Source organism: Eretmochelys imbricata, chromosome 6 (genome assembly GCF_965152235.1).
Source record: "Eretmochelys imbricata isolate rEreImb1 chromosome 6, rEreImb1.hap1, whole genome shotgun sequence".
Taxonomy (NCBI): Eukaryota; Metazoa; Chordata; order Testudines; family Cheloniidae; genus Eretmochelys; species Eretmochelys imbricata.
Window position 1 is genome coordinate 106,301,589 of NC_135577.1, and position 15,576 is coordinate 106,317,164.

A 15,576-nucleotide genomic window follows, 5' to 3' on the forward strand; every position below is an offset into this window, starting at 1 on the left:
AAAAGATTTTGGGGAAGTTCTATGGCCTGTGTTATGCAGGAGGTCGGACAAGATGATCACAATGGTCCCTGCTGGCCTTGGAATCTATGAATACAATAGTAACAAGCAAGGGGCAGATTTTCAAAGGCCCAGAGTGGCAGCTAGACACCCAACTTCCATGTGAACTCAACAGAATGTATGCACCTAAGTGACATTAGTGCCTATTAAATGCTTCCCCTGAAACATGAAGGCATTCCAAGCTGTGCAATATTAACAATACAGGGCCACATTCTCAAAGAGGTTGTCACCTGGCATCAAAATTGTCCCACAGAAATCCTGGTCAGGCCCAAACTTATGTGACAGACACCATCTTGGCCATCAGACCAGGAACTGAAACAGGGTCCTCCAGACTAAAAGCAGGACTCTCTTATTGGGGCTGTAACATTCATACCCTCTGTGGATCAGGCAGGGTATTTTAGATGCAAAAAAATAAGCATATGAATCCAGCCATGAGAAGGCAAGCGACCCAATTTGCTGGCAGATGCAGGTTTTGCACTCACAAATTTACTCGTCCAAAATCGCAGTTGCACATTAAATGGTTGCTTGTGAAAATGTGGTGCTTAGCTGCTGACAACATTCATTCCATCCCTGTAGTCTAAAAACCATTAAAAAAAGAGGGGGAAAAGGATCATCATGTCCTGTAGAAACCAAATCACCACTTTTCAAGGAAGGGTATAAAACAACAAGTGAGATGCCACAAGCACAACACCTGCACACCATAAAACTATCAAGAAAGAGAGAGAGACTACAAATATGTCCTATAGGAGACTACACTTAACACTATAAAAAGATAAACCATGAAGAAAACCAATAGTGTGCTCAAGGTATCAAAAATGCTCTACTTTATATTGCTGGAATTAATGATCCATAAAAACATTTTGTCCCAGCCTCAGTCATCTAGGGTGACCAGATGTCCCGATTTTATAGGGACAATCCCGATTTGGGGCTTTGTCTTATATAGGTTCCTATTACCCCCTACCTCTGTCCCAATTTTTCACACTTGCTGTCTGGTCACCCTACAGTCATCCCAAACCACAGATCTTCCACTGTTTCATCTCTTCTGTTTTCAGTCACTTGAACGAGATCCACCTGGGATGCTCCTGTGGTTACTGTCTCAAAGCCTCTTCAAATATGCAGTATCTGTAAGAGGATAAACCACATGCTATATACAATTAATTGTCAGTCTGTATTCCGTTAAAAGACATGCTCCTAGGGAGTATAAAGTCATTTTTACTTTATCTATCATGTCTTTAGCAGTGATGTGCAGTATAGAATTATCTTATTTCACATTTTATTTTCCAGCAGAGAAATGGATTCCATCACAGCAGAAAATGTTTCCAGTGGTATGACTACCTGGAAGCTTGGAACCAGTCAGTCTTTTTCACACAACACATCAGAAAACAGCAGCAGCTCTACCTGCATTATATTGGATGCATGGGATTGGTTATATACATTTCAGCCTATGTTCCTCTGGGTCATTTTTGTCCTGGGAGTGATAGAGAATGGCTTTGTCCTCAGTGTTTTGTGTTTCCACAAGAGTCGCTGCACAGTGGCTGAAATTTACCTGGCAAACCTGGCAGTTTCCGACTTGATGTTAGTTTGCGGTTTACCTTTCTGGGCCATTAATATCAGTAATCAGTTTAAGTGGCCTTTTGGCACTTTCCTTTGCAAGGTTGTCAATGCAATCATTTACATGAACTTTTATTCTAGCATTTATTTTTTGATGATGGTGAGCATCGATCGCTACCTGGCCCTGGTGAAAACCATGTCTCTTGGACGTATGCGACGAGGTACATGTGCCAAATGGAATAGCCTTATCATCTGGGTGTCTGCATTGCTCATATGTTCTCCTGCTCTAGTGTTCAGGTCTGTCGGTTATGTGGAAGAAATCAAGGGCAGAGCCTGCATTCTTCATTATCCATCCACCCACTGGACAATTGCAACAAACATTGTGCTGAATACTGTGGGCTTTTTGATCCCACTCTGTGTAATTACCTATTGTACTATTCAAATAATCAAAGCCTTACGAGGCAACAAAATACAAAGACTCACAGAACTCCAAACTGAGAAGAGAGCCACCATCTTGGTCCTTGCTGTCCTTTTGCTGTTTATCATTTGCTGGCTTCCTTTCCAGATCACCACATTCATTGACATATTAATTCAGGTCGGCATCATTTCTGACTGCATTACTACAGAGGTCAGTGAATTGGTGACCCAGGTAGCTACATACTGTGCTTATAGCAACAGCTGCCTTAATCCAGTATTGTATGTCATTGTAGGCAAGCATTTCAGAAAGAAATCCAAAGAACTCTACAAAGGCTGCCTGCCTAGGATATGCACCAAATCAGAGTCCATCCAGATGGAGAATTCTTTGGACACTCTTAGAACATCCATTTCGATTGAATGCCCAAAGAAAAAGTCTGCTTCTTCATTAGCACGATAGCACAGTTTTGCTTATTGCAAAGTTACAAGAAAATCTTTCAACATATCAGTGCGTAGACTGTCCTTAATATCCATCTACTATGGCACCCCATTGTGTGCACTGGCTGCATTCATTATGCATGAAAGCTTGGGGAGCTGATCTCAGAAGAAAACTCCATGTAGGCACCTACTTCTACCAGCTAATGGACAACATTTTTCATGACTGAATCACATTTCATGATATATTTATATATTCATGGCTGAAGTTTATTTGACACACTATCATTTTAAATATTCATATTGCTAACAAAGATAAGTATCTGACATCAGAATATAGTTCTCTAAGTAAAGCCATTTTATAACAGCTACTGTCAGTATTATGAAGCTAACCACAGTACCATACATTTGAAAGAATACATTTTTAATATAAGGAACATTTTCAAATGAGACTATAGTGAATGGAAGGTCTTATAGGATCATTATTTAAATTGATGTTCAGCATCCACATTATTTTCCCCCTTTGGTCAATAAGGTGTTCTAAATGCTCCAATCCAAAAAATGCTTTACGTGATTGCCAGGTTATACCTTTTGGGGATTGCTCTGACTTTGGTGGGGGTAGAATGTAATGTAACCCTACATTCCCTAGAGTGGGACAATTTCTAGTCTTTTAGATCTGTGTAACCCCCGCTACATTCAACAAGGGTTGCACAGGTGTAACTGAGAGCACAATTTGGGTGAATGAATGTAGTTCACAAGTAGACTGTAAGCTGTTCAGGAGCAAAGACCTGTATTTTCTACCTGTCTGTAAAGAAAAATTCACATCTGTGGTGCTGTACAATACATACACGAGAATACAGATTAGACATACATGGGGTATACTCATAAAAAAAAAGAAAAAAACAGAAGTATGATTGAGACAACCGTACAATAACTGCATTTGAAATCAGGCTGATGCTAGTGGAAGATCTGCATGATTAAGGAATGCATGAGCACATTCTTTATCATGTAATATAGGCTAAATCAGCACTGTAGAGTTAACTTAGCTACATGAGTTAACTCCTCGTGAGTAAGCCTAGCTCAAGTGAGAGCAGCCACACTGCAAAAGGAGTCTGGAACTGAGCAGAGTGATTGTGTTAGCAGCTGCTGAATTGTGCTAACTTGGTCCCCTCCCAATGGGCCAGCAAAAAGTACCAGACTTGTGTTAAGTGGTTTTCTGTGTGGACAGGTCTTGAGTTAACACTGGAGTTATGAAGTGAGTTAACTCTGCAGTGAAGACAAGCTCCTTGTGTTCTGAATAGCCAGTGGTCTAGCAAACTAGCATTTTGCCTCTGGAAACCTGGTTCAAAACCTGATTTGGGATCTAATCAAAAGCCCACTGAATTCAATGTTTTTTCATTGACTTCAGTGTGCTGTGGAGTAGATCCCTAAGGTCTCAAGTTAAAACTGAAATAGACTTGGTCAGAAAACCATCAGAATACTGACAATCGTTGCCTAACAACCACGCAACTGGAAGTGTTGCTTATGAAAGGCTGAAGAGGAAAAGCAGCCATTTGGGAAAGTCCTATTAAATTTTAAAAGGATTAAATCAACAGGGTTCTATAGAAATGTAAAGAGTTCCCTATAGATTTCATGCTAAAAACAGAGTATTTAATAAAAAAATGTCCTTCTTTCCATAGGTTTGTTGAACCATCCTACATAATTCTACAGCAGGGATATACTTTTCTGTTCCATTCCACATATGATCCAAAACACCTATAGAAAATATGTAAGTTTTTCTGAAATTCTGTAGACTTTTCATTAGCTTCTGAAAGTGTTATTACACCCCTTACCCTCACAAACACACCGTTCACTCGCAAACTTTAAAATAGAAATAGCATTTTAAAGCCATAGAAGCACAAGAGAACTTCCAGTATTCAGTGCTGAGAAGCAAAATACCAAATGATTTAGAAACTTCTGGACAAATAACATTATTTTAAAGCACAGAATCATAGAAATGTAGCGTTAGATGTGACTATGAGGGATCACCTGTCCAGCCCCCCTGCACTAAGACAGGGCCAAGTATACATAAACCATTCCTGTCAAGTGTTTTTCGCACCCGTTCTTAAAAACCTCCAATAATGGGAATTCCACAACCTCCATTGGAAGCCTATTCCAGTGCTTAACTATCATTATAGTTAGAAAGATTTTCCTAATGTCTACCATAAATCTCCTTTGCTGCAGATTAAGCAGATTACTTCTTGCCTACCTTCAGTGGACATGGAGAACAATTAATCACAGTCCTTTTTATAACAGCCTTTATCACATTTGAAGACTGCTGTCACATCCCCCCTCAGTCTTCTTTTCTCAAGACTAAACATGCCTGGGTTTTTTTTTACCCTTTCCTTACATATCAGCTTATCTGAACTTTTTCATTTTTGTTGCTCATCTCTGGATTCCCTACAATTTGTCTACATCTTTGTTAAGTGTGAACCCCAACACTTGCCACAAAACTCCAGCTGAGGCCTCAGCGGTGCCAAGTAAAGCTAGAAAATGACTTTTTGTGTCTTACTTACAACATTCTTGTTAATATGCTCCAGAATGGTATTAGCCTTTTTAGCAATTGCATCACATTGTTGGCTCATATTTCTTTTGTTAACCCCCACCCCCAGACCCTTAACAGCTGTACTACGGCCTAGCCAGTTATTCCTCATTTTGTAGTTGTGCATTTAATTTTACTTTCCTAGGTGAAATACTTTGCACCTGTCTTTACTGAATTTCATCTTGTTGATTTCAGACAAATTATCCAATCTGTCAAGGTTGTTTTGAATTCTAATCCTGTCCTCCAAAGTGTTTGCAACCCCTCCCAGCTTGGTGTCATCCAGAGATTTTATAAGCATACTCTCGACTCTATTATCCAAGTCATTAATAACAATATTAAATAGTACTGAACCCAGGACAGGTCCCTGGCAAGACCTCATTAGATACATCCTCCCAGTTTGATGGCAAACCATTGATAACTACTCTTTAAATATGGTTTTTCAACCAGTTATACACCCACCTTATAGTAATTTAATTTAGACCACACTTCCCTATTAGGCTTATAAGAATGCCATGTGGACCTGTGACAAAAGCCTTACTAAAATCAGGTAATATCACATCTACAGCTTCCCCTCTATCCAATAACCCTGTCAAATAAAGAAATTAGTTTGATATGGCATAGTTTGTTCTTGGCAAATCCATGTTGTCTATTATTATAAACGGATTATCTGCTAGGTAACTACAAACGTATTGTTTAATAATTTGTTCCAGTATCTTTCCAGGTATTGAAATTAAGCTGACTAGCCTATAATTTCCCAGGTCCTCTTTGTTTCCATTTTTAAAGATAGGTACTTCTCCAACCATCGGCAACCTCATCTTGTCCTCCAGGAGTTGTCAAAGTAATCCCTGACAGGTCTGAGATTGCTTCAGCTGGTTCTTTAAGTACCCTCGGATGAATTTCATCAGGCCCTGTTGACTTGAATACATCTAATTTATCTCAATATTCTTTAACCTGATCTTTCCCTATTCTGGCTTGTGCTCCTTCCCCCTTGTGAATAGTAATTGTGTTGAGTATCTGGTCACCATTAACTCATTTAGGGAGGACTGAACCAAATAGGTATTAAACACCTCAACCGTCTTGATTCATGCATCACATATATGCATACGTGCACGTATATGTATACAAACTATAGTTACATTATTTTGTTAAAATGTGTACTTGCTACTTAAAATTTTGAACATAGTGCAAATGCATGGTGGCAGGGTTCTGTAGCATGTGTTAATTTAGTCTTTTGAAAGTATCACTGCCTTAGAGATTGAAAGATAGAATAGAAGGTGGATCAAGGGAAAATTAACTGATATGACTGACATCTTTAACTATTCTCAGAGGTCCTCTTTTTTGGGTAGCTTCCATTCACTCTTCCACTAGAGATGAGAGCGCTCAGCGCTTTGCAGAACTGGGCTCTGAACATTAGACTACAGCTGAAGTCAACTGATGACACTCACCATTTTCAGTAAGTGCTCAACAGCTTGCAGGCTCAAGCCCTTACGCAGTAGCAAGTGTTATTTCCTCATTCAGTGGGTTCACTCCTGTGCTGCTGGGAGCCAAGATGCATATTATGAAAAGCATAAGTAGAGTGGCCCTAAATTACAATGAAAACAGAGCAGGTTCAAAATTTTCTGATGAAAAGCTTTTCCCTCGGAATATGCCTTTTTTTTATTTTTATTTTTTACAAATGTAAAACATTCTGTGGGAATATGTCAATTCTGACAAAATTTCATTAAAAAAATCTAAACTGTTTCAAGAAGGGTGCAATGGAATATTTTCAACTTTTTGTTTCTTAGCTTATTGTTTACAAATTTATTTTGTTTGATATTATATTATAAACCATAATATAATAAAGTCAAAATCAGATTGAAATATTTCAGTTTTATCAAAGCAGAACATTTTGACTGACTGAAAACAAATTGTTTTTGAAAATTTCATTTCACAGGAAATATTGAAAGGTTTTATTTTCATTCTGATTTGGAATGTAAACGAATTTTGAAATGTCAAAATTTCCCATGGGATGGATATGCCAAGTTTGGACTAGCTCTAAATGAAAGAATACTATAGGACACCCTAGCCTTACATCAAAATAGAAAGGTTTCTTCTCTCGGATTACCTTCTTAGATAAAAGGAGAAGCAGCAGGGCAGGTTTGTGAGAGGCAGAATTTCCAGAGAAGTAAGATGAGGAGTAATTTATGCAGAAGTGGGAAAAATTATTAATGTTAAAACAGGAAAAAAGTTACCCTTTTTTGAACCTTAAGAACTCTTTGGGATTGGGTTTGTTTCTGATAAAATAAGGACCTCCCTGAACCATTTTGGCCATCTCTAATGATAAGTTAGATATAGCTATATAGATATGGGTTTTTTAACATCCTCACGGACATCACTAAAGACCACACAACTTTCTGCCATAAGTCTTTGGAAACCATTGCAGTCTATCATGTCAAAGCAGGTTTAGTGGGGTTGCATAGAGAAAGTGAAGGCAGAATTTTGCCCATGATAACTGCAGAGCCCTATTATCATCTCAATAAGCTTATGTTTGTTGTCCACCAAGTTCATGGAGAAAAATGTGGGCAGGATCAACACAGTTTTACTATTGGTCATATAAATAAAAGCCATGAACAGTACATAATGGGTACAGGACGGGAGTTCTAGTCTAGGCTCTTACACTGTCTGTTTCAGTTCTTATATAGCCTCTGTTATCACAGTATTTGAGCACCTCACAAACTTTCATGTATGTATTCTCACAACCCCCTTGTGAGACAGTACTTCTGTGTCATCCCATTTTACAGATGGAGAACTGAGGCACAAAGAGGTCAAGGCCAGCTTTTTATAGTTATTTAAGTGTTCTTCTGCTCAGCATTGCACGGCCTGAGTATCTTAGCCATCTAAATTACTTCAGTGCTGGGCAGAGCAACACCTAAATATCTTTAAGATCTGGGCCTACGTTACTTGTCCAAAGTCACTCAGGAAATCTGTAGCAAGAGCAGCAAATTCACCCTGGGTCTTCCAAGAGCCAGGCTATCACACTAGCCACTGGACTACCCTTCCTGTCTAAACACCACTCACTCCTTGTGTGGTTTGGGGCCAATAACATAACCTCTCTTTTTCTGCTTCCACATCTGTAAAATAAGGATAACATTTGTTTATTCTCTCCTTGGGAAGTGGTTAATATTTATTAGTTAATGTTTGTACGTCACTATATAAAAGAGTTAAGTATTATTATTTCTCATTTAAGTTCTCAACAATTACTGTACACTGACACATAGCTGTATGCGTATGGAAATCTAAGTAGGCTAAGAACTGTGTTTGAAATCACATGTGTATGCAGGAAACTGTTTTACTGGACGTAGAATAAGTGATCAAATTGTCACAAGTGGATTTTGAAGAGGATCTTAATAGAGAACATAGTATTATCCATCATTTTGTTATACTCTAGCAATAACGTGATATGGAAGATCATAAAAGCGTCACAAGATCTTTATTGGGAAGGAATGTCTAATGATTCGGCTATCGGTCTGAGACTTCTGGGATCTTTTCTCAGTTTTGCTGCTTGAATTATGTAAACTTTGGACAAGTAACTTAAACAAAATAGATAAGCAGAGGCAAAGAGGTTAACTTATGTCTCAGTTTACCAACTTGATAGGAATGCTCTGAGGTTTGGATAATGATTAAGTGCTTTTAGATCATCAGATGACATGAGCACTTTATAAGAAAGTCCTAATTCGTTTTATCTAAGTGCCTGTATAACCATAAGGTATAAACAAATGTCTTCTACATAAGCATCTTAGATGAAAGGCAATGGCCAGTTACGTTATGAAACTGTCTACAAGGGAGTGCTCTTAAACCTTCACATCATACGCTATAATGCAGAAGTCACTGGACATGATTCTTTCTAGTGCCCATGCCTTGTAAAGCCTTTATAGCTGTGTGAAATGCTACCTAATCACAATGCACTCGGCCCAACTTTCAATGAGTATGGAAGGTGCAAAGCAGTAGATAAGCAGGCCCACTATGTGTGAATCTGTAGCGTAGGCCCTACAGCTCAGTATAAGCTGCCTATTGATCAGTGGAGGCCAATAGAATGTGTTGGTTCAACAATCTACCCTAAATGTAGGCTTTCTGTACCTGCTCCCCTGGTTGAATCTTCACTGGAATCACTCTCCTCTTCTGAGTGTGACACACAAAAATTCTAAAGGTTACAGTAACAGCAATAGAGACAGGAAACAACAGTTCTTTGATCCAGTTTAGACAAACAAATGTTTTTTTCAAATCAGTAAAAGTTCAAAACACAGCTGCAATGTGTAATGCTCAGCATATGTGTGCTGGCTGCCCTCAGACACAGATTCCTGTCCAAATGAGGCCAAAAAGGCTCAAAAGCCATTTAAAACTCTGACATGTTATTACTCACATGTCTCACATTCTGAAAAATGACTTCATTTAGAAATGCACCAGCATTTGTGAAGGGAAATATAGGAAAGTCCATGATGCTAGTTGTGCTACGCTTACCTTAGTGAGTCATGATGTGGGTTGTGATGATGAAGATCGTTAAGGGCTGGCCAGAAAACAAGAATTCTGTTTCACAAAAAAAACGGTGATGTTTTGACGTTTGTTCTCATTCTGTAATGGTGAGTGCCCTAACCACTGGACTATTGGTTATTCTGGACTCTTGCTCTCTCTGTGATCAAAACACTCATCCTCAGAAATCTTCCTCATGAAAATTTAATCAAAACCAATATGTTTCCACAAAAAGTCTTGTTTTTGATGAATCAGCATTTTCCATTGAAAAAATTCAACCAGCTCTAATCATGAGAACTCACTGCACAGCCATGAATGACATAAAAATTTTCATAATATTTCCAACTGCTTCCCCAATAGCAAAACATACTGGGAAGTGGGAATTCAGAGGGTATGTCTACACTGCAAAAAAATATGTTCTTAACTGAGGTTAACTACCTCGCATTAGCAAACTCAGGTTGAAAGAGCAGTGAAAACATGGCAGCTTGGCTTTCAATTCAAGTTAGCAGCTGGAGTTCAAACCTATAGTAGAGCCTGGAGTGGAACCGGTTCTGCCAACCAGAGTTAAAAGCCCAGTTGCAGTGTCTTCTCTGCTGCTTTAACCCAAGTTAGCTAACCCAAGTTAAGAATACACTTCCTTTTTTCAGGGTGGATATACTCTGGGATATAGTGAGCTACAATTATTGAAAAGGTAGCCAGTGGGGAGCAATGCTTTATGTATTGTGATACAGCATGGCCAGAGAGCAGCAGGAGAGTGGGGTCTTTTTTTTTCAGCAGGAGAGTGTTTTTTATTTGCATAACACACTTACAAAACAAAAACAACAGCATATGCAATGTGTAACACAGCAACTGATCACAATTGTTTTCTCATTAGCTTCAGGGGAGGGAAGTGTTCAAGCTTGCCTGGGCCCAGGGCGGGGGGCTTCCTCGACTCTCGTGGTCTCCATCCTTCTGAGTTACCTGGCACCACGCTCAGTGTCACCAACAATTCCCTCCTTTGCAAGCACTCAGCAAGAGGGGCAGTCTGTGGGGTGGACAATCCGGGGGGCGGGGGAACACGTGCACCCACGTGTGAAAGGACCCCTCTAAGGTGGTGGTGTCCGTAGCAGCAATGGCTGGGGCCCCTTACTCTCTCCCCCAAATCAAAGGGTCAAACAAAGGGAACCGGACGGGGACACCAAGCAGAGAACCTCGGACAGTGCCCACCGCTCCTCAAAAGCATCAAGGGAGTCGGTGGACGCCGCCCAGAGGAACTCCGCCCGGATACGTGAACGGACTGAGGATCGGAAAACGGCCCACAGTCACAGAAAACTCCATCGGCCAACCTCCTCTCTCTGGTTTTATAGATGGCTGTTTTAGCCAGGGCCAGGAGGAGGTTAACTAGGAGATCCCGCAACTTTGTGAGGCCACGGATGGGGAGTGCATAAATAAAAAGGTGAGGGGAAAAATGCAACCAAAAACATAATAGAAGATTTGTGAGGAGCTGGAACAGGGGCTGCAGCCTGGCGCACTCCAAATATACGTGCGCCAGGGTTTTCCTCACACCACAAAAGGGACAAGTATCTGGGATGGGGGGTGAACCGCGCCAAGTATGTGCCCGTGCTCACAGCTCCATGAAGGAGCCGCCAACTGATGTCCCCGACGGGCCTCAGAACCAAGGTGGAATATAGGCTGGCCCACCGGGGCTGCTCACCCTCCAAAAGGTGGCAAAAAGGTCTCGCCACTTTGTATCGGGGCGGGACACTAGGGTGAGGGCGTGAAGGGTGTGGGGCACGAGCATGTATAGATGTTTCCTTGGCGCGGTTTGGAAGCATACCGGCTGCAGTTCATGCAGCCAGCTCGCAGTAAAGGGGTGAGGAGGTCGATTGGGTATATGGGCTGGGGGTCCAATTAAAAGATCCGGCGGGCCTGGGGTAGAGGGTGGGCGGGGCGTGCCCTCGAGCAGGACCCGGTCGAGGTAAGCTCGGGCAGCGGGCTGCAAAGCGGCCTTCACCTCCTGAAGTACGCGTTGGGGGGTACGAGGTCTGGAGAGCCCCATGCGCCGAGCGAGCATCAGGGGATCCAGCCAGTCTCCCCGGTCGTAGTCCAGGAGGTCTCCGACTCTCATGACTTCTGCCAGGATCAAGCTCTGGTGCACCGAGCAGGACTCTGCCACCTGCACACGGAGCTGGGGGTTGTGTAGCAGGGGCTCCACGAGGAGATCTGCCCCCTTGGTGGCCGCCACAGACCTGGTCATTAAAAACAGTTTCCAAGTCCAGAGGAGGTCCTGGTAGAAGACCGGCAGCCTGGAGAGGTCTCGCGGAAGACCTCCCGGACGGAGATAAAAGAGCTGCCGGTCATATCAGAGCCCTCGGATGTGGCGCAGGATGGCGTGCGCCAGTATGTTCCACGCCAAACCGCCTGCACCATAAAGGAGCCTCTGTAGGGCCTGGAGGCGGAAGACGCGGACCTGAGTGTGCAGACACTTCAGGCCTTGTTCTCCTTCCATCAGGGGTAGATGAAGAACCCGTACAGGGGCCCAGTGCATTCCTGTCCAAAAGAACCCAAGAATCGATGTCCGGAGGTTGGTCAGGAAACCCGGGGCCGGGACCAGGGTTTTGAGCTGGTACCAGAGCATGGACAGGACTAGTTGATTAAGCACCAGCGCTCTCCCTCGGCGGGAGAGACATCTGAGTAGTCCCGTCCATTTCCGGAGCCGCTCTATCACCCCGCCCTCTAAATTTTCCCAGTTCTCCGGCGGAGAGGGATGCGTGGCAGAAAGGTAAATGCCAAGGTAGAGCAGCGGACCCGCGCTCCACCGGATGGTCTGAAGCACGGGTGGGAGGGAGCTCATCTGCCGCCAGTCTCCTACTGGCAGGCCAGAGCTCTTGACCCAGTTGACCCGGACGGAGGAGGCTGCCGAATAGATGGCCTGGCAAGCCTCCGCCCGCGCCAAGTCACCCGGGTCCTGGACCACAAGGAGCAAGTCATCGGCGTATGCCAACAGGACCAGCCACAGCTCCAGCACCCGCAGCACCAACTCTGTCAACCTCCTGCGGAGGAGACAGAGGAAGGGCTCGATCACCAGAGCATACAGCTGGCCCGAGAGGGGGCACCCCTGCCATACTCCTCGCCCGAAGTTGACCAGTTCAGTCAGGGTCCAGTTGAGCTTAACCAGACACTCTGTGGAAGCGTACAGCACCTGGAGAAAACCCACAAACTGGGGTCCGAAGCCAAACGCCCGCAGAGTGCTCAGGAGGTACCCGTGGTCCACCCTATCGAACGCCTTCTCCTGATCTAGGGACAGGAGGGCGAACGACAGACCGTCTCTACACCCGAGTTCCAAAAGGTCCCGAACCAGAAATAGGTTATCAAAGGTGCTGCGGTCCGGGATGGCGTAGGTCTGGTCTGGATGGATCATGTCCGCCAGCACAGACCCTAGCCACAGCGAGATTGCTTTCACTATGATTTTGTAGTCCGTGCTGAGGAGCGAGACGGGATGCCAATTTCGTAAATCGCAGAGGTCCCCCTTCTTCGGCAATAAGGTGACCACAGCTCGCCTGCACGAAAGAGGGCGGACCCCGCTCTGCAGAGACTCGGCCCAGACAGTGACTAGGTCTGGGCCAAGGATGTCCCAAAACATGCGGTAGAACTCCATGGTCAACCCGTCCATGCCTGGAGACTTATTAGTGGGCATACGATGGAGAGCTTCCGAGAACTTGGCCAGAGTGAGAGGCAACTCTAGCCGGTCTCGGTCGCTCGCGCTGACTGTAGGGAGCTCCTCCCAGAGCACTCTGCAAGCACTATGGTCGGTTGGATTCAGGGAGAAAAGACTTGCGTAGAAGGCTCGGGCCATTCTGCACATCTCCACCGGTTCCGTGAGGGAGGTGCCGTCTTCTGCCAGGAGGCAGGTGACATGTTTCTTGGCCCCCCTCATTTTCTCCAGGGAATAGAAGAAGCAGGAGCCGCGATCCATCTCCCAAAGGAGGGGATGTGGGATTGAACAAAGGCACCCTGGGCCCGACGGTCCTCGAGGGCCCGGAGCTCCTCCCGCTTCTCCTGGCACTCTCCGCAGAGGAGCGGGTCCTCGGGGCTGGTGGCCAGACGCCTCTCCAGCTCTAAGACCTCCTGTTCCAACTGCTCTATCGCCGCATTTCTCCATCGGCTGGTACCCCGGGTGTAGTCGTGGCAGAAAAGCCGGGCGCGCACCTTCCCCAGGTCCCACCATCACCGTGCTGAGGGAAAGGTACACCACTGCCCTCGCCAGGCCAGCCAGAATTCCTGGAAGGACATCATGAAGCCCTCATCCTCCAACAGGCTGTTGTTAAAATGCCAAGAGGCCAGCCCCAGCCTCTCCGCACAGAGGGAGGCTGTCACGGTGGCTAGGTGATGGTCAGAAAATGGGGCCAGCTGAATGCTGGACGAGTGGGCTCATGAGAGATGGAGGCATGATAAATAAATGCGGTCCAACCGGGAGTGGCTCGACCGATGGGCTCCCACCCGGAAAAAGGTGAACGTGGAAGTGTCATCCGGGTGGTGGTCACGCCAGATGTCCACTAGGGGGTGATGTTCAACTATCTCCCGGAGGGTGTTCGCGGCGGCCGGGCTCTGCTCGGTCCCCGAGCGGTCTTGCTCCTCAAGGGTGGTATTAAAATCTCCTCCCAGGACCAGGCACTCGTGAGAATCTAAGGTGCCGAGGAAGGTGGATGCCTGCTGATAGAACTACAGCCGCTCCGGTCCCGATGTCGGGGCATAGACGTTAACAAGGTTAACCACAAGCCCCTCTATACGGACCCGGAGATGCAGCAGGCGACCCGGCATGGCCTCGGTGACCCCTAGCACCTCGGGCCATAGGTCAGGGGAGAACAGGGTCGCCACTCCAGCCTGTCGAACCGTGGAATGGCTAAAGTAGACCCTATCGCCCCACTCCAGCCGCCAACTGTCTTCAGCAGTCAGATCCATATGGGTCTCCTGCAGGAAAACCACAGAGTACCAATCCTCCCGAAGGAAGGAGAGCACCTGGGACCTGCGGAGAGCCATCCTACAACCCCGGGTGTTCAACGTTGCAATGGTGAGAGGTGTCATGGGGAGGGCCAGGAGGGATCCTCACTGGCAGGGACACTCGCATCCCCAAACGGCCCGCGCAACAGTCTTTAAGCCATCCCATAGGTGAGTAATTGTTCACGGAAGACGTGGACCCGCCAGTAGGCCGCGGCATCCTGCTTCCCCATCCCTTTACCTTCCCCCATGAGGGCCCTTGTGGCCTGGAGGATTTGAAAGAAGTCCCCCCATCGCTGGAGAACAAGCTGTACCTTGTTGCGGGAGCCACGGACATCCTCTAAAAACTTCCACAGCTCTCCTCGCAGCTCATGGGGGAGGGGGGGGTTTACCGTTTCCCGGTTGTTCCCCGGTGGGGCCCTTGGTGCAGCCCCGTGGTCCACTAAAACAGGCAAGCAGGGTGCAGACCCCCCGACGGGGTGCCTGATGGGCTGGAGCTTCTAGGCCCGCCTTCTAGGCGGCGACTAGTGTCCCGGCCGCGTGGCGCCGGCTGTCACGTGAGCAGGCTCGGTGATCGTCAGCGGGGTGCCATCAGCGGCCGGGTCGATGGAGGAGTCCAGGGCTCCTCGGAAGTGGGAGCAGAAGCAGCAGTTAGGGGGAGGGAGCATGGGGAAAAGAGGGGTGGAGTGAGGTCGCCCAAATCGAGGTTTGCTGGCAAAAGGTCGTCCTCCCCCTGGGCAACCGGGGTCAGATCTAGGGCCTCAATCTCCTCGAATATGGAGGAGAGGACACTTTCTGCCACCCCGGGGTTCTCCCCACTGGCACCTGCCACGGCGGTTGCCTCGGGGTTCATGGGGGCTTTGGGTAGTGTCAGGACAGAAGGGGCTTCCTCGAGGGTCTCAAAGGGGAGGGTCTCCCATGGAGGGGAGACACTACCTTCCGGTGCTACCACGTCTTTCCCAGCTGACACCGGTGGATGGGAAGCACTCGTGGGCAAAGCGGAAGGTTCGGCATTGGTGCCCCCCTTCCTGGTCTTCCGGGGGGCCTCCGGTTCG

The 15,576-nt window shown here is 45.8% G+C and overlaps 1 protein-coding gene across 1 annotated transcript; it reads left to right on the top strand.

Moving 5' to 3' along the window:
- Positions 1 to 1,348: 1,348 nt before the first annotated feature.
- Positions 1,349 to 2,482, top strand: LOC144265578 (B2 bradykinin receptor-like). Its single transcript, XM_077818293.1, has one exon. It carries the CDS (start codon positions 1,349 to 1,351, stop codon positions 2,480 to 2,482), a length of 1,134 nt encoding a protein of 377 aa, XP_077674419.1.
- The last annotated feature ends 13,094 nt before the right edge of the window (positions 2,483 to 15,576 follow it).

What these genes read in the sequence shown, in the direction of transcription:
- LOC144265578 (XM_077818293.1), top strand. Translation starts at nt 1,349, where the DNA reads ATGGATTCCATCACAGCAGAAAATGTTTCCAGTGGTATGACTACCTGG.